This window comes from Tasmannia lanceolata, unplaced genomic scaffold (assembly GCF_043159265.1).
Source record: "Tasmannia lanceolata isolate RefF3 unplaced genomic scaffold, GAP_Taslan_0.1 ptg000015l, whole genome shotgun sequence".
In the NCBI taxonomy this organism is placed as follows: Eukaryota; Viridiplantae; Streptophyta; class Magnoliopsida; order Canellales; family Winteraceae; genus Tasmannia; species Tasmannia lanceolata.
This window is the reverse complement of record NW_027518692.1, coordinates 56,895,440-56,913,971: the sequence shown is the minus strand read 5'-3', so window position 1 is coordinate 56,913,971 and position 18,532 is coordinate 56,895,440. Positions and strand designations below refer to the sequence as shown.

General features: G+C 37.1%; 3 protein-coding genes across 4 annotated transcripts; all 3 read right to left on the bottom strand.

Moving 5' to 3' along the window:
* Positions 1-522: 522 nt before the first annotated feature.
* On the bottom strand, positions 523-1,431 carry LOC143846185 (uncharacterized). Its single transcript, XM_077354604.1, has one exon. The coding sequence runs from the start codon at positions 1,385-1,387 to the stop codon at positions 734-736; it is 654 nt and encodes a 217-aa protein (XP_077210719.1). The 5' UTR covers positions 1,388-1,431; the 3' UTR covers positions 523-733.
* A 4,013-nt stretch (positions 1,432-5,444) lies between these two features.
* Positions 5,445-11,054, bottom strand: LOC143892598 (metal tolerance protein 10-like). Of its 2 annotated transcripts, XM_077397328.1 has the most exons (7): positions 10,753-11,054; positions 10,053-10,165; positions 9,663-9,908; positions 8,390-8,470; positions 6,409-6,639; positions 6,174-6,269; positions 5,818-6,085 (listed from the first exon to the last, which is right to left on the bottom strand). In XM_077397328.1, exons 1-7 carry the CDS (start codon positions 10,925-10,927, stop codon positions 6,074-6,076), a joined length of 954 nt encoding a protein of 317 aa, XP_077253443.1. In that variant the 5' UTR covers positions 10,928-11,054; the 3' UTR covers positions 5,818-6,073. The 2 variants fall into 2 exon arrangements, with proteins under 2 accessions (XP_077253442.1, XP_077253443.1); XM_077397327.1 differs by having other exon boundaries at positions 5,445-6,269.
* A 6,423-nt stretch (positions 11,055-17,477) lies between these two features.
* On the bottom strand, positions 17,478-18,243 carry LOC143846616 (putative germin-like protein 2-1). Its single transcript, XM_077355101.1, has 2 exons — positions 18,129-18,243; positions 17,478-18,013 (listed from the first exon to the last, which is right to left on the bottom strand). Exons 1-2 carry the CDS (start codon positions 18,241-18,243, stop codon positions 17,478-17,480), a joined length of 651 nt encoding a protein of 216 aa, XP_077211216.1.
* Positions 18,244-18,532: the final 289 nt, after the last annotated feature.

Here is an 18,532-nt window from a genome sequence, read left to right as displayed (position 1 = left end):
GTAGAAAATCATAATTCCATACTAGCATCCTTTGTAATATCTTATTGAGATCCTCTATTGGGAGCCAAAATTGTTGGAGATTTTATCAAGAAATCTATCTTTAGGAATTTTCTATTAATATTACTCTATAAAGATTAATCCCACGAACTCGTCAATCGCCCATATCGCAAACACAATAAAAAAAAAAAAAAAGACTCAAAGGAAAAATCCATAGGGGGGTTTTCAAAGGGAGAAAGCAATAATTTTGGGGAAGAGATATATTCGGAAGAAGCAGTCTTGCTTTCTCACACATATCAATATATCAGTAGAGAAAGCCGTTAGAGATATTAAAAGAGTAGCGTTTCATACGTTCCAAAAACCTCTCCCACTCCCCAAAATATCTCATAACGTTTTACACCTTGTACCTTCCCCAATAAATCGGAAAAGAAGGGCTTAAAATCTCTCCCATTTGTAACTTAACAAAAAATGAGAGAAAATAGAAAAGGTAATTAAAGCAATTTTAATTTTAAATCATAAAAAAAATCTAACAATATGTAGCAATCCTCATATTATTCAAATAAAAGCCAACATGAGGTTGGAATCAAGCAAGGAAAAGGAGGGTAGCTTCCCTCTCATGGGCTTTTTCTTGGCTTTACCCTCCCTACAATAATTTTGTTTCATATTTCTAAATAGGAGACAGATAAACACATATTAGTGGCCTCTATACCTGATTTTTATTTGTTCTCAAAACATTTTACTTAGGTCTTCTATAGTTATAGTCATCAATACAATGCATGGAGTGCGTACGAGTAGAAATACTCTGTAGGAAACCATCAGAGATCTCCAAATTAGCTTTAGTATTGCTAGACACCGGAAGAAAGGCCTCAGTTGCGTTGCCCAATGAAAACTTTGGATCCTCCCTCCCTTGCAGTTGTTGCTGCTGCTGCTGCTGATGATAATAATTGTCTCGTGATATTGATCTCATTCGTTGCTGCCAATGATGAGCTCCGAATTCATAATTCACAGTGGACCCACTAGTCTGGGACCCAGAGGATAACGGTGCGGTGGGGAAGCCGGTGAATTGTTGAACCATGGCTCGAAAATTGGTTGCATCTGTGCTGAGAAGGGTTGTAGGGGCTCTCCTAGAGGCCCTTGTTCGCTTTCGAATCGACTTCCCCACGCGACCTTCTAAGCTTAAGTGGGTGCCGATACTATTACCATTATTGGTGGTTGTAGAGTTTGAAGCCGTGGTGGTAGAGGTCGTGGTGTTTGTGACAATAATAGACTCCGCAGCCGTAGGGATTCGGCTGAAAATGGAGTGAGGTGGAGTAGGCGCGGGTGATCCTTGTGACTGAATACCATGGTAGAGGTGCACCCAGTCGTAAGGGTTCGAACCTGGGTTGCTCATGGCTAGGCCTGATGGCTAACTAGTCTCTTGCTAAGGAAGAAGCCATGAGATTTCCTACACCGTTTATATAGAGAAGTTATACATGCCCCCACACCCCCAAACCCCCGGGCCAACCCCTGTAGTGTATTTTTTACTACTTTTTTACACTACAAGGGGTGGCCCGGGGAAGGGAAAGTGGAAGGTGATGGGTCAAAAGAGTGACCATGTTGTGATCCTGGCCGTCCATTTCAATCCAATTCTCATATGTATAGTATGGTTCCTCGAAGCAACGCCAACTTAACCATTGTCGCCATCAGATAAATAGTGACGTCATCTGCAAACTTTTATTCGTCAGCTCGGCTTGACTGGCTCGGCTTGACTCAATTTGTTCTTTGTTGTTAGGGAAATGAGACGAAGACACAGTTCTGTCAAGGTTGTTTCAAACAATCAACCTTTTTTTTGCCAAGTGTACCCAGAGGGAGATTTTTGTACTTTTGTAAAATATAGGGGTATTTTTGTCATTAAAATACCCTTCTGACGGTGTTTGTTATATTTTGATGAAATTGATAATTGCACTCTTGGATCTATCTTTGGTTGATGATCTGACTACATCTTAACCGTTCATGTGGTACAATTTTATGCCAAGTCGCACAATCCAAATTGTGGGCCCTAACATGAGCAGTGGGTCCTAGCCCAAATTTTTAAAAATCCAAATAATCCAAACATATGTTGGTTAGCAAGCGACTTCTAGATCATCAGACACGCCACTGTGGGGCCCACAATGTAGACAATCTTGATCTTCATATGCCTGCACCACACGTACGGTGGAGATGAGTGGTCACAACTAATGTATGCATATGAGGGCATGCTTGTGAGATGAAGACCGTACGAACTGATGTTCAACACGTAAGATAATGGACTACAATGATCAACGGCTTAGATTTTCATAACTGTCACTAAATTAGGCATGATCGATCAAATGCATATTTAGGCTGTCTCATAGGAAAGAGCGTAAAAGTCACTTTCTTTTGAGCATTTTCCATGCCTTTGTTTTTTTCCTGCCCAACACGTATTCTACGTTTCAGTAGACTTTGATTGGGTACCCTTCTGAGGCAAATAAGGAAGCCAGCTGAGACTGAGAAAGAGGAGCCAATTCATTCCACGTCACCGGGTTTGGTTTCTATCCATGTCCACTGACGTGGTTCTCAGAAATGACACGTTGACGTCGTGGGTGACGTGCTCCTGTTAGTAAAAGGGCGCTGCAGACTAGAACTGCCATTTTACCAGGGGAAAAAGGGTTAAAAAGGGCAAGTAGTTGTAAACGTGTGAAGAGGCTATTTGTTGGTTTGTTGGTTCCCAGCTCGGTTACTACCTAATCATTATCTAGGGACTAGGGATGCAAGTTTGGCCCTGTCAGCTCTTACCCGCCCTGAGCCCGAACAGGGTTTGGGCTAGATTTTCCAACCCTTAGGACGGATCAGGGTTCATTTTTTAGGCCCTAACTCAGCGTCGGGTCGAGTTGGGTTCAGGGTTAATACCTCGGGTCAGCCCGACCTTAAGTTTTCTATTATAGAATTGAACCATCTGTATATGTTTCTTTTGCTAATGTTTCTTTATTATCTTTGGTTGATGTTTCTTTATATTATTATTAATTGTCTCTGCTGCCCGTCATGTTGTTGAATTCATTTTATCTTATTTGTTCCCTGTCTCTGTTTATTGATCATTTTGTTCTATATCAATATATGATATGTGGTTGCTTTACTTTTGGCAGTTTTAACATGTATTTGCACTAGGGTCAATCAAGGCCAGGCCCGACCCAATTAGGATCAATCAGGGTGGGCGAGGCTGTGTTGAGCCCTGTAGGGCGAGCAATGGGTTAAGGTTTTTCGGCCCTGACTCAAGGTCAGGGCCAAGATAATGGGATCTAGGGTTTTGAAAAACCCAACCCTGTTCAGCCCTAATAGGGACTTTCGCAGTTCGCGGGGGCTGGGCCGTTGCATGTGAGAGCAGACTCCTCAAAAGAATTAAATGAAAAAGACAAAATTTGAGCTTGTATGGCTGCTCGCACATGCAACAGCCCAACCGCAAAAAGCTCTCTGCGAATGTCCCTAGCAAATCCCCAATTAGTTTTAGGGATTTGCTAAGTAGGGCCATGTTGGTTTACTGGACTGCCGAATTCCGGTCAAGGGCGGCGGGAACAACAGCCTACTCGTGACTAAAACCACACGGTCGATGGTCAATTAGGAAAATGGTGGGACCCATTTTTTAAAGAAAGACAGAGAGAGTTTGAAAATTCTACTGAGCAAACGTGACTGATTTAATAAAATGACAAAAAAAGAAAGAAAGTATGGCAGCAATGTCTCGATCCAAGTATGGCATATGTGCCTGGAGATTGGGACCGCTTGCACCCACGCCCCTTTTATTTCATTCAGTGTGGGGAACTTTCAAATGGAAAGTGAGAGAAATGCAAACTCCTTACTATACTGAGAGGGAGAATCATCATTTTTTTCGGCACATTCTTTTGCTGATATTCTCGTTGTGTCCCGCCTGTTGATGGGTATTCTTTCGTAAATTTCCTTTGTTGCTATTCTTTTTTCGTCATTTCAATGCCCCTCTTACCCCTCCAAATACGACAAAAAAAAGAGCCAAAGTCTCCTTTCTATTACTGCCATCTGTGTTCAATAAGTGTCCAAAAATCACTGATTTCCTTCCCTAAAAATACGTCAGAGAAGATTCTCCCTCCCCAAAAATCTCCAAGGCTACTTTGTCTTTATAAAATATTAATTATTAAGAGTACCCTTCCTGAAAAATCTCTACAAGGCTACTTTATCTTTATAGAATATTAATATTAAGAGTACAATCTCCTTTTCTACGCAATTTCGAAGATAGCAATTTCGCGGCTGGGTTTGGCACGTGAGAATAGCCACACGAGCAGATGTTTCTACCCCCACTCACATGTACTTTACGGCTTACCTCATAGGATGATCCAAACCGTCCATTTGATGGGCCACAATGTAAATAGGTTGTGTGCCAAACATCATTTCCACAGGATGATCCCAACCCTTCTATCTATAGAGGTTTCCAAAATATGCCCTTCATCTATAGATTGCAGGGCTAGGATCATGATATGGAAATTATTTTTTGGGAACAACCAATTTATATTGTCGCCCATTAAATCGACGGTTTGGATCATCCTATGGTACAGGGCGTACGATACTTTTAAAAAATACTTCACTGTACGGACTTACACCATAGGTTGTATGTCAAAAATCATTTCCATAGGATGATCCCAACACAGTGACGAGGTTTCCAAAATATGTCATTCCTCTAAAGATTGTAGGGCTGCAATCATCATATGGGAATGATCAAATGGACGGTTTGGATCATCCTATGGTGTAGGCCGTAAAATATTCGCTACATTTTTTTTTCTTTTTTGATAGGTAAGCTGGGGACCTGGGGTTTTGCAGGGAACCCTACCGGCTTATTGAAAAATACTTCACTACATGGGCTTACACCATATATATTCCAACAAGAATTTTGTGACAAAGCTAGCAAACCAAAAAATATTTCTTACACTCCCTATTAAAAAAAAGTATTGTATAACTATCAAAACTAAGGTATTTTGTAATGAAATATTTTCTCCGTATTGGAAAATCAATATGCATGACACAAGATTTTAATCTTGTTTTATATGGTAGAGAGCAGCAGGATTTTAATCTTGTTTTATATTGGTAGAGAGCAGCAGGATTTTAATTTTGTTTTTTTGGCATAACAGTAGTGACTCCATAAAATTATAGAAAGCTTGTAATAAAATCACCTTTTGGATATTGGCACCCCTGTGTCTCTATCACCTTATTTTAATTACTTGAAAACTTATTTTAATTAATTGAAAAATGGAAAATTTCTATAAAATTCGAAATAAGTTTTCTATGCTTATACTAAATTTCATTACAAAATACCTTAGTTGCACGGGCAGGTGCGTTTTTACTAGTACATACAAGCAAGACAGTACTTTGTGGATGCTTATATAAGCATCAATAATATTTTCGTCCAAAAACAGTGGGATCAAAAGTTAAAGTGATGAGAACTTTCAAAAATATTATTAGAAACATTAGAACAAAACAGATGCATACTCCTTACAACAATACAGATACATTAACCTAGATGCAATGTAGCTTCATCTTAAGTTCTGACCATCACTAGATTCTAGGATTAGTCTAAGCCCAACCCATTAACAGAAGTTCATGAAATCGCAAATTCAACCCATGTTATGGGATCTATTGTTTGGCCCAAGCTCATCCACATCAGTTCCAACAAGGCCCATTACCGTAACTTAGAAGAGTGTATTGGAAATTATACTAGTTCCTAGGCACACACGTAGTGTAACCAGAGAAAAAAGCTCAAACATATCAGTTCTAATTCCTAAAAACCAGAGTTGTGCAAGTAGAGAAGAAAAAAAAAGTAATCTTATCTCTCTTTTACCTGTTTTTTTTTTTGTCATGTAAGATTTCACCATAGCCATCCTTGTCATTATTATTTCTTATCAATGCTGCTATTTTCATGCCATAAATTTGTGTTCCGGCCTGTGGCTGAACTCAAAATCAACATGTACAAAGGCACGCTCGACTTCTGGTAGGTTCTCAAGTTTCTCTTGGAGTGTCTCACCAATGTTATGTGCCTGGCTCAGGGGCATGCTCCCCCGTAAGACTATGTCAACCTCTACAAAGTAGTGAGAACCAAAAGTGTAAGCCCTAACTGTGTCAATGTGCTGAATTTCTTCATGGTGGTTCCATATGAGGTATGTCACCTTTGTCAAGTAATCCGGCGGAGCTGTTTTACCAACCAATGACCACACGTTCTCAATAACAGTCTTTGCCCAAGTTCCCATTGTGTATATAGCTATCTGCATCCAAAATTCAATATAGCATCCTTAGTTATCTGTTTCAGTTAGATAAGTCAGTGGTGAATGGTTAAATGTAAGTCATAAAATTACCGATCATAAAATTCCATTTCAAAATAAAAAAAGGAAGTCAAAAAATTACCAGTATAGCCCCAGTTGGATCTATCCACCAGTAGAAATTTACAGCAAGTATCGCTGACGCTAGACCAGTTGAGTTGGTAATGACGTCGAAGAAATGGTCCTGGGCATAGGCTCTAACAATTTCATTTTTAAATTGTCTACAATATAGCATGAGTGCGAATTTCACTACTGTGACAGAAGTCATGATTCCGATCATCCACATTTCCTTTTGATGATCCATTGAAGAGTGAGTCTGCAAAAAAACATAATTGTGCTTTAGACAATAAAGTAGGAAAATATCCTTGTATATAGTTTGTGAAAATATTAAAATCAAATTTCCAATTTTAAAACATGTCTTCTTATAAGAAAATTGCAGTGAAAAAAAGATATAATGGGAAATAACCAGAGCACCTTACAATTAAACCAGTTTCCCTAAGCTCTTCTCAAATTACCGTATAATAGGAAAGCAACAAGTAGACCCTTTTCTTACCAAAAAGTGGCTTAGATGTAATAAGCTGCTCTAACTTGTTCACCAGAATATTTTTCTAGCCTGGTTGAGTGTGTAAAATAAAAATAATGGATTTTTATTACTTCTAAGATAATTTCAATGTAAAATATGGATGTTTTTTTTTAAACCAAGTTCAGCGCATTTTGACCTCTTTTAATTAGTAGAACGCGGTTTGAAAAGGCAAGGTTGTTTTTATTTAAAGGCGACGAGGATAGGAAAAGGAGACAAGGATAACTCAAAGTTATTTTTGAGTTTCGCAAGGAATATGATCATGAATATTATGAATAAGGAAAGGAGTCTGATCATAGCTGCCAATGTTGAGGACTTAAGAAAGTTCAAAAGTTTTCAGCTTGAAAGGCTATTCTAGTCATTTACTTTCAACTATTTCATCGAAATTCATCCTAATGAAGAGATTTTTAATTGTGCAGTAGTATTCTATACGATCCGATTAGAGGTGAAGTCGGATAGGGGTGCAGCTTGGGTCAAGTCGAGTTGAGCTTTTACTAAAAAATGAATTGGAATCAACCCGACCCTGACCCGTAATTTTTATGGTAAGAGCTCAACCCGAATTCTCAAAAATCAACCCGAATTGCACCCCTAATGTTGTATGATTGACAGATGTCTTCAAGCCATGTTTGAGGAAATTCATTAAGTTGAAAAGAAAGATAATTAGTAGCTCACTTCTCTTTCTGATGGGAAATGATTGATTTCCATAGTAAGTAGGTATCAAAATACACAATAAATTCAACGTTTAGATAGATTCATAGAATGCTAAAGTATTCAATAAACCTTGGTGCTAACTATTGACTACTAAGTTTTTTCCTAAAATGGGAAAAATTGTATAGTTGCATAACATGAATAGAAATGCTATAAGATGGATATCTAATCATTTTTGGATGGTGTCCTAAATTAGAAGTATACATTGAATAGCCTGCAAGTTATGTAAAGTGAGAACAAAAGTGGAGTTGAAAAGACCTTACATGGGTTGAAAGATCCTATAAGTTCTAAGAAAGTGAGTATATCAATAATTTAGATGGAAATGACACTGGCACTTCGCAAAGCACGAGACGATCCATAAAGCACTTGATCATGATCAAATTTGTAAGTATACTTGGGTACTGAGCACTTACATGTGAGAACTGAATTCCATGCAATGGATAGTCGCAACTCCTAAAAATGGAATTCGGAAAATATTTTCTTACATGGAGTCAGCTCTGTGTGGATGAAATATAGATTTTATATGACTCCATTTTTTTATTTCTTTGATTCTTGCTCGAGCCGGATGACGGGGGATGGGTCCATGAATTCACCTATAAAATATACTGGCACTCCCATATTTTGATAATCAAACACTTCTCTAATTAGTAGTTGATAGCTTTGCCAAATTAGCAGCCTTCAACAACTAAGTAAAGAATTATAAATAAAGAGAGGAGTTCAATTACGGAAACAGGGGAATGCACATCTCATTTCCCAATTTTAACTATTACTTACATACCTGTGAAATGATTTGCCGAATAGATTCTAACAATATTTGCAGACCAAGAGTCGCCATCACCGAAGCAAAAACAATGATGCCCTGGAAATTGAAGTGTTGTAAGTTCAAATTTAGTTGTAATTAAAAAAAAAAACAGAGAGAATATCAAATGATAAAAAAAACCTGATTATTGGGCATGCAAATTGATGGTTAAGAATAAATGTGCAATGGTAGATATGCAAATTTTATAAAGAAGTGGTTAGAATTGTTCAGTCGAAGTGAATTTGACATTATTTCAGCTTCATGTATGAGGTCCACCAATTAAAAGTAGGCTTAGGTTACGCTTCTCCTTTGCTTTTCGTATTTTAGGCTTATCGTAGTATCATAACCCTACGTTGTGTAGCTATTTTCAGAGGCATGATGTCAATGTCGTCCCAAACAGCCCTCCTAATATCACTACGTGTATTTTCAGAGGCATGATGTCATTTTATAAAAGTAAAGAGTGTTTTTGTCTTCAAAAGTGGTCATTACTACATTGTTTGGGAAGTGGCGTAAATAGGACTCTTGTTAAGATCACTGAAACGGGGTGTCTTGCTTGCAACTCTCAACAATGAATCGATGAGCTTTACAAATTACATTCATTTACACCTGCATTTAAAAGGAAAAATGATATGAGGAGGCCAGAGCCAGTAAGTCCACTCCTATGCACCCCCGGCAGCAGTCTGGCATACATGCTGAGTGCACACAGGTAGGGATGTCAACTGACCTTGATAGTCCAATTCGGATCCATTGGAGTGTTGGAGTGCCCCGTGTGGGACATAACACAAGTTGTGTGTCCAATAGTGTATCCCAAGTCTCACAGAATGGACACTCAACTCAAATGGTGAAAACCCTAAAAACTCTAAAAGCATTAGGCTTCTCATCAGCAGAAATCGACAATTAGCCCCTTCAGCAGTCATCATTATACATCATCAGTCAATGTAGGATAGGTTCTGAGGGATTCTTTGATTAGGATCTGACCGATAAGGAGCCATATGGATTGTGACCTGGGCATTGGTGGATTTGATCCTAAATGGACCACTCATCATTTAATTGAAACATTGACAGCCCTACGGCAGGGCCCCTACTAGCACTCGTTTAATCAGAAAAGAACTAAGCCAGTGCAAAACAGGTCTATTTGCACAAGTCAAATTGGGAGAGTCAATGCAAAAATGTAAGAATTTAAATAGTGTTTATATATGTAGCCTCAGTGTATAGTTTACCAGCAGGATTAGAGAGTTAATAACAAACTTACCACTGGTTGCATTCGCCTCTTCCCAATCGGATACCCGAAATGATTTTGCTTTCTCATGGCAGACGCAGTAAACCAAAGAATAAAGCCAGATAAAAGATCCAACAGAGAATCCAAAGTCGATGCGATCACAGCCAACGATCTGCTTTCTAAAGAAGCGTAAACTTTCGCCAAGAAAAGGATTAGGTTAGCAATGTTTGAAACAAGGATCGCTAGCTTTTCGCTCTTTGCAAGATTCTTCATTTCATCCTACGAAGAAGTTAAAAAAAAGAGTATTTGAAAAAGAACAAGAGAAACCCGATCTCTAAATTCAACGAATATATCAGGTTTCATAAAGAAAGAAAAAATGAAAAACAAAAAGGACCCCATGTGATAAAACCCAAAAAAATCTACCTCTGTTAAACGTCCTGGCAAACAACCCGATTCGGTCATAACTTCCATTTCGTTAAATCCTTCAAGAAGCTTCTCCTGCCTCTTGTAGTAGTCTGCAACCTTTCCTTGTTTTCCTGATAAAACAAAGAAAACCCTAATTCATATTTTTCAAAAAAAAAAAGAAGCAGTATATTGATTTTTTTAACGGTTGCAATGTATTGATTTCCCTCCTCATTCTTTGGTATTTTCACTTTCAATTTCGAAATTTCATTCAAGAAAAGAAAAACAGATAGAATAAAAAAAATAAAAAAAGAAAGAAACCCATATGAATTGGATCCTTTTGCATTTCTTTTCATGATTTAACATTAACCCTGTTAGAATTGCAGGAGTTATTTAGAAAAGTATAGAAAGGTAAAATATTCCTAAAATTTCTTAGTCTTTTTACACACAAAAAACATAATTTGAACAAAACCTAATCAAATTCCACATAGAGGAACGTTCAATTTATGATAATATTCCTCTAAAATAACCACAATTATATCATTTCCCTCTAAATTGTCAAAAGAATAATTTTTCCTCCAGATATAGTTTTCTTGCAATCCAAACAGAGCCTAAAATGCTATCTATTTGATGAAACCCTACAGTGAGAAAATGGGGATGAAGTAATCTAGGGTTTTAGTAAGACAAATAGAAAAATAAATTGAGAGAAGAGAAAACGTACTTAGAACCTTGAAACAGTCGAGAAAAGCATGAGGATCTTTACGTCTTTCTGGTAACTGAAAATCGTTGGATTTGAGTCTCCATGAGGGCTCTCTAGACAAGATCATGGACTCTTCTACCGGGTTCGGAGAGAGTAACTCGGCCCGATAATCAACGGACTCAGTCCGAACCTCCATAGAGCAAGAGAGAGAGGGTTAGGGTTAGGGTTAGGGTTAGGGTTTCAGTGTTGCGAGAGAGATGACGGGATTAGGGTTAGGGTTTCAGTGTGGTGAGGCTTTCTTCTTTGTCGGGAGGGAAATGCTTTTTATAGAAGAGTTGGTTAGGCAGTAACATTCTGCGTTAGAATGGTGGGCCCACATCTCTATATATTTATTCTGATCGGACGGTTGTGATTATTTCTGTTTGGCGTCGGTTTCCTTTTATGTACTAAAAGTCATTTAGTGCTTTGTCGGCACCGCGTATAAATTAGGGTCTTAAGATTGACGGTTATATTTCGAGGGATTTGCTAGGGACCATAGCAGAAGGCACTTGGCAGGGCTGCTGTTGCATGAGAGAGTAGCCACATAGGATAACTTTTCAGCAGATTTTGTCTTATTCATTTTATTCATATAAGGTGGATGCTCTGTCGACTGTCATGCAACAACCGTGCCCGATAAATGTCCCTAGCAAATACCATATTCAGAACAAGATGCTGTGGCACAACTTTTTAAAACGGAATTTGCTAGGGAGCATCGAAGAAGGCATTTCGAGGATGGTCTGCTGCATGAGAGAGCAGCCACCTCATCAATAAAGACAAAATCTTTTGAAAAATAAGCATATGTGGCTGCTCTCTCATGCAACAGACCATCCGCGAAATGCCTTCTGCGATTGTACCTATCATCCCTTTTAAAATTTGAAAGAGGAGTTTAAAATAAGAAAAGGAATTTGCTAGGCAATTTAGGGCAAACCAGTTTAGGGAGTCACTTTTGCATGAGAGAATAGTTTTTGGCAGACTTTGTCTTATTCATTTAATTCTACTGAGGTGTCTGTTCTCTCCTGCAAAAGTAAGCAGCGAAATGGGCTTTGTGCAAAATTGGAAAGGAAAAGGGATTTTCTAGGCAATTTCGTGGAAAGCCAGCGAAATTGCCTAGCAAATCCCTAAGATAAGAAATTGGTCACATAGCATATTAAAAAGAAAGTGACTTTTACACTCTTCCTATAAGATAAGCTCGAACCTTTGCCTCACTTATTTGATCGAGGATGTTAAAAGTCACTTTTATGCTCCTTCCTAGAAGATACGCTCTGACTTCTACTTCACTTCAAGAAAAACCCCTCATACTAGCAATGGGAATTTATTCTCTGTAATTTCTTTTATCACTATAGACACTTTATAACGATGGATTTTATTTTCGTTAGCATTTTTTTTACATCGTCGACGTTCACAGTATTAGGTCGCTATTAGTAAACCATTAGCCATGGTTTTATGTCATCTGTCACTCAGATTTTATATTATAAAATACATTGTATTTTAATTTTATATCTAGCGACGGAAGATGTTTTAGTCGCTCTAATGTATTAATAGTGACGGAATTTGACTTTCTGTCACCAAAATGTATATAGCAGCGGATTCTAGTTTTTTGGCGACGGATTATTTTTTTAGCCAAAAATGTATTTCCATGGTGCTTGTTTATGTGGTCGGATCCGTTGATCCAAATGGCAACCATAAGGCCCTGGTTGGATTCCAAGAAAAACATTTATGGTGAAAAGAAATTTCTCAGTAATATTTTTTATTTCCACGATTTGGAGTCAAATGATATACCTATGGTTAATCTGGAGGGATTTTAATATTTTCAGAAGGGAATTGCTAGGCAATTTTGTGAAAAGCCAGTTTGCGGCCGGCCTTTGCACCTGTGAGCAACCACGCAGGTTGTCTTTTTGGCAGATTTTGTCTTACTCATTTGATTCATCTTAGGTGGTTGTTCTATCGCGCTAAAGCCACCCCGTGAAATGGCTTTCCGTGAAATTGCCTCGCAATTCCCTTAAGCATTCTTTGGGTAAGTAAAGTCCATGTAGGGGCAGGATTTTGGATGCAATTAAAACCCTCCTAAAGCTTAGTAAAGCCAAGTGATTTATTTTGTTTGGATGCAGGTTAACATGAGAGAGAGAGAGAGAGAGAGAGAGACTACTTGGGCTCAACTTCAACATCTTTGGGTGCGTTTGGATTGCTAGATTTGGAAATCAGTAATGGTATCCAATTCCAATTTAGATAATTCTAGTGTTTGGTTTCGTTCGCAAAAAGGATTGGGAAACAATACTAAACTCCGATTGGAAAAAAACAAAGGAATATTTGGCATTGTTTGTTTCACGCCCACGGGGTGATATTCTGATTTATGGAATGGAGAGAAAAAAATCGTGTTAAACCTCTTTTTAATTACACTTGACCGCATCCACTGAGTCATGGAAAATGACTAAAACACACTCACGACAAAAAAAATGATCAAGATACCATGTATTGGATTGACCAAAATGACTAAAACAACATTATGGTATAAACACAATCAAAATATCCAATATCAGGCAAAAATTTTACTCGACATGGGGTATGACATAAAAATACCCCCATGACATAAAAATGATCAAAATACCCCATGGGGGTATCCAATATTCTTGTCATTTTTATGTCATGGGGGTTTTACTCCAATACCAGTCATGAAAAGTTTTCACGACTAAATACCCCCATGACATAAAAATGATCAAAAGTTTTCACGACTAAATACCCCCATGACATAAAAATGATCAAAATACCCCATGTCGAGTAAAAAAGAGCAAATTGCCCTTGAATTATGGAAAATAACTTAAATACCCCTATAACAGGTAAAAATTAGAAAAAAAACCCCTGAGTCGTGGAAAATGACTAAAATATCCCTTGTGATATAAAAATTACCAAAATACTCTGTATCGGGTAAAAATGACTAGAATACCACCGAGTCATGAAAAATAACCAAAATACCCTCATTGCATAAAATTGATTATAATATGCTAATCGGATAGAAATGAGCAGAAAACCTATTAGTCATGAAAAATGACCAAAATACCACCACTCATGAAAAATGTGAAGCGTGTTGTTGGTTTTGATTGAATAATTGTATCTTGCTAATTAGGCTATTAATCACTTAATTAAGTTTGCTAATCAACAATGGCTTTGAACTTATATTAATTTGTAATATTGTTTTTAGGTTCAACTATTTCAAACTTAATTAAACAAGGGATAAAACTAGGGTGAAATTGGTAAAAGTTTTTTAAAAGGTAAAAGTTTTTATAAACATCATATTCACCCCCCTCTAGGTTGCCAAACCAGGTTACTCTTTGGATTGGTATCGGAGCTAGGGCTCTTGATTAGACCCTAACCGATTAAGAGTCAAAAGATCAAATCTTTTTTTGGCAACTTAAATTGATTGGATCTAAACTACCTATTTGTGATGGATCGGATTATGAATCATGGGTGATCCATATGAAGACATATCTTAAAGGTCTAGATAGAGATATGGTAAAGATAATAGAAAATGATTTTGTTATAAATGCTAAATCTAAAAGCTTAAATGAATATAACAAAAAATTATCTTTACTAAATACTAAAGCCCTAATCACTATATGTTGTGCCTTACCTCCCACCATGTATGATAAAGTATCCTCGTGTACAAATGCAAAAGAGATTTTGAACAAAATTGAAAAGGTTAGTCAAAGTGAAATTCTATGCTTGACCGGATTACTTGATGAATCACATAAAAATACTTTAAAAAATGTTGATTTCACTTTTGAAGAACTACGTAGTGCATTTCAAGATTTGAATAAGAAACTTGAGGATCAACTAGCCAAGAATTCAAACTTGAAAAATTATATTGCTTGTATTAACAAGGAGCTTAGGTTGTTAGAAATAGATCATGTAAATCAAAGTGAGAAAATTGAAAATCTAGAACATATGAACCAACTCCTTAAAGAAGAAGAAGAAAAGATAAGAACATCTTCATCTCATAACATAGATTATTTGAAAATGGAAGTTGAAGAGATGAGAATGAATAATGAAAAGATTATGTTGAAAAATCATCATTTACAAGAGAATGCAAAATATACGTGTCATCATAACTCCTCTTGCAGATCATCTTGTTCATCCCATCCATCTACCTACTCTTATGCATCTTGTGATTATTGTGGTAGAATTAGACATTACAAATATAAATGTAAGTTTATATTTGTAAAAAATATCAAGTTTGTGTGGGTGAGAAAAGATACATCAACTAGAACAAACTTGCTTGGAACCAACATGGTTTGGGTTCCAAAACCCCAAATTTGATCTAATCTTGCTTATCTTAGATTTATGGGATGTACTTAACTGAAAATTTGTTTGTATAGATACCTTGTGTTTATTCTTATTTGATTTCATTGTATCCATGCATATTGGTGCTTAAATGATAAGTCTTTTTTGAAAATTCAAAGTCTATACACTTAAACTTGATCACCATAAGACTTTGCTATATTGAGCTAAATTGAATACCATTTTAGAATTGTTAGTCTAAGTGCCCACATTCACAATCACTTCAAATCTTAAAAATATACTAATACCCTTAAAATTAGGCATGACACTGATGTCAGTTTATATTCGTGTAAAAAATTTGAAGCAAATCAAGTAGATAAACATGTCACGTGCAAAATGCCTAATTTTATGGGTGTCAATACTAATTCCTTTATTTAAATCATATAATGATGACCACGCTGCTTCTATCTCCATGCTCCTTGTAGCTCTCATACTTTGTTGTTGCTCCAACTGTTCCTACACTCTGTTGACCTTCTAACCGAATGCCACATTAAATTTCCTAAATTCTACACTGTGAAGAGGTGTTGTGATGAACTGCTGATTTTTTTATACTTATGAATCTTGCTTTCATATGGTATGTCTTTTAATCCCTAGTCATCGATATTACCTTTAAATTGCCATTAGAATGAAATTACTATAATTAATCTGATTTTGTTATATTAGCAATTGAATTTTTATGGTGCCATTGTCTTAGTAATATATATTGTTTTACGTTATAGTAAAAAACTCTTTTTAAATTGTTCAGTAAAAAAAGTCTTATTAATTGAGATATTATGAAATACTCATCTCAACTCAACTAAACCTTTGTCCCAAACTAGTTGGGGTTGGTTTAAGATATTATGAAATATTTATTGAAAATTTGATTACATGCCAACGTTGCTCTGGACGGTACCAAATAATATAATTGGAATTACGATTATTCCCTATATGAATTCCAGTGCTTACACATACACTCAAAATACCACTACTCATGAAAAATGTGAAGCGTGTTGTTGTTCATATGGCATGTCTTTTAATGCATAGTAATCGGTATTACCTTTAAATTGCCATTAGAGTGAAATTACTATAATTGATTTGATTTTGTTATATTGGCAATTAAATTTTTATGGTGTCACTGTCTTAGTAATATATATTGTTTTACGTTATAGTAAAAAACTCTTTTTAAATTGTTTAGTAAAAAAAGTCTTATTAATTAAGATATTATGAAATACTCATCTCAACTCAACTAAACCTTTGTCCCAAAGGTTGGTTTGACGTTACACATACACTCAAATTGGAATCGTTATTCCATTTACAGGGGGATTGGAATGTGAGGTGATTTGGGCCTTCTTGGGTCCATTTGGCAAGAGAGAAGAAGTTTCAGTGAAGTAGAAACATTCATGAGCGGTATTCGACCCACGTGGGAGCAATTGAATCATCTTTCCTTAGAGAGGGAGACTCATTCAATCAGGTTAGGTGCATGGGGGGAGAAGGCTCATATCCTTAGCGATTTGCACGTCATCGATGAGATTAGAGACAAGATTGAAGATACGAATACAGAAATTTAACATATGTGGCATTCAACAAACTTGACGGTGGATTCATTAGAACATGGAGGGGTTAGCAGAGGGAAAGCTTCAGATGTTTCACTTTTTTTCCACCTTGGCTTGCCTTCAAGATGAGTGTTTTGGGATGAGTCTAAGATGTACATTTATAGTACCTTGGTGTACTTAGGTTGGTTTGCATCTTTACTTTTGATCACCTCGGTCATATGTTCATTAATAAAACCATCTTTAAAAAAAAGAAATTTTTTTCCAGAATTTTCCGCTTTATCACTTATGATTACAAATGGAAAAAGTACCTTTAACCATCACAGTTCAGGTCTTATTTACAGGGACCTTCAATTATCAATTATTCCATTTCTCTCTAATTCGCGGAAGGAAAAAACTTTTGGAAAAACTTTCCTGCGAGCTACAATTAATCCAAAAGAGCCTTAGCTTGCCTTCTAGTTAATTTTTTGTTGTTTAGATTGCTAATCAACCAACTAGGAGGCATTTTACTTGTTCTTAAAACAATATTTCATTACTATCAATACGCAACATAAACAACAATACTAACTCATACGTACTTTTTATTTGTGTATTTAGTACCATGATGCGAAAATTGCATTACTGAGAGGTTCCAATTACTATGTCATCTATTTGGAAAGCAGTGGGTCAATCCCAAACAACCATCATTAAAGAGAAAGCAACCAGAAAACCAATATATATTTAGCGGCTAAACCAATGGTATTAGCAATACTTCAATTACATTTAACAATGAAAAAATAGATGTAGACACAAATCATTAGTAAAGGGAGCTTGCAATGAGTAAGTAAGGTTCAAGATGTTTTTCATTTAGAAAATGGACTGGAGATAATCAACTACTTTATTGTCCAATTGGAAGGCTTTGGCAAGAACATCATGGGAGATGGGTGGGTTGGACCCAAAGACGGCGTTTGCTATGGTGATCACACCAGGGTTCTGGCTGCTCAGAGCGGCAATGGCAACTGCTTTACCGTAACCAGCATTACGTTGGAAGTGAATGAGACCCTCCGGGAAGACAAACACGTTGCCCTTTTGAAGTACCTTGGTGATGAGACGATTGTCAGGGTTAGAAGTTACAAATCCAACGTAGAGGGTGCCCTCAAGGACGGTCAAGATCTCAGTAGCCCGTGGGTGAGTGTGGGGAGGATTGAGACCATAGGGAGCAAAGTCTATATGAGCCATGGAGATGCCGAGAGTATTGAGTCCTGGTATTTGCACCACATTGACTGGGGTAACCTTGGACCCTAGTGGGTTTGATGTGTTACCCTGTTTGTCGAGCCCGCTGAAGAAGAAATCGTCTGCTTGAGCTAGCTTCGGGTCTTTGCAGGCTAACCCATTTACCAACACTGCCAATATATTTTGAATAAGAGATTTAGAAACCCGGGTTCAATTAGCTCTATAAAAACAACATAAGATTTAGAATGTAACACAATAAAGCAAGACATGTTTCCAATTTCATACCTTGGCTGTTGGGCATTGAGACACAAAAATCTTGCAATGGACTAGGGTCAGAGGCCACGGCAAGGGAGCAAGTGAGAGCCAGCATCCCTAAGAGGAGACAAGATTTAGTGGCCATCTTTGAACAACTCTTGTACGAGTTCGTAAATGATCCAAAAAAGCAATAAGTAGCTAAGGAGGAGGACTTAGTAGTTTGTGGGTTTATGGAAGAAGCAGCTTAGCTACTATATATACATGATTTTTGCAACTCTTCCGTGTACGATTTCATGCCATTGAAATGGCCCTCTTGGACCTCTTCTCTTCTATTTTAATATGTATCCTAGGCCTGCAGAGAGGTTAGACATTTTCTTTAGCACGCTGGCAACAAATCCTTTGTTTACTTGTTCCCGTATTCTCAAGTTTTCTTA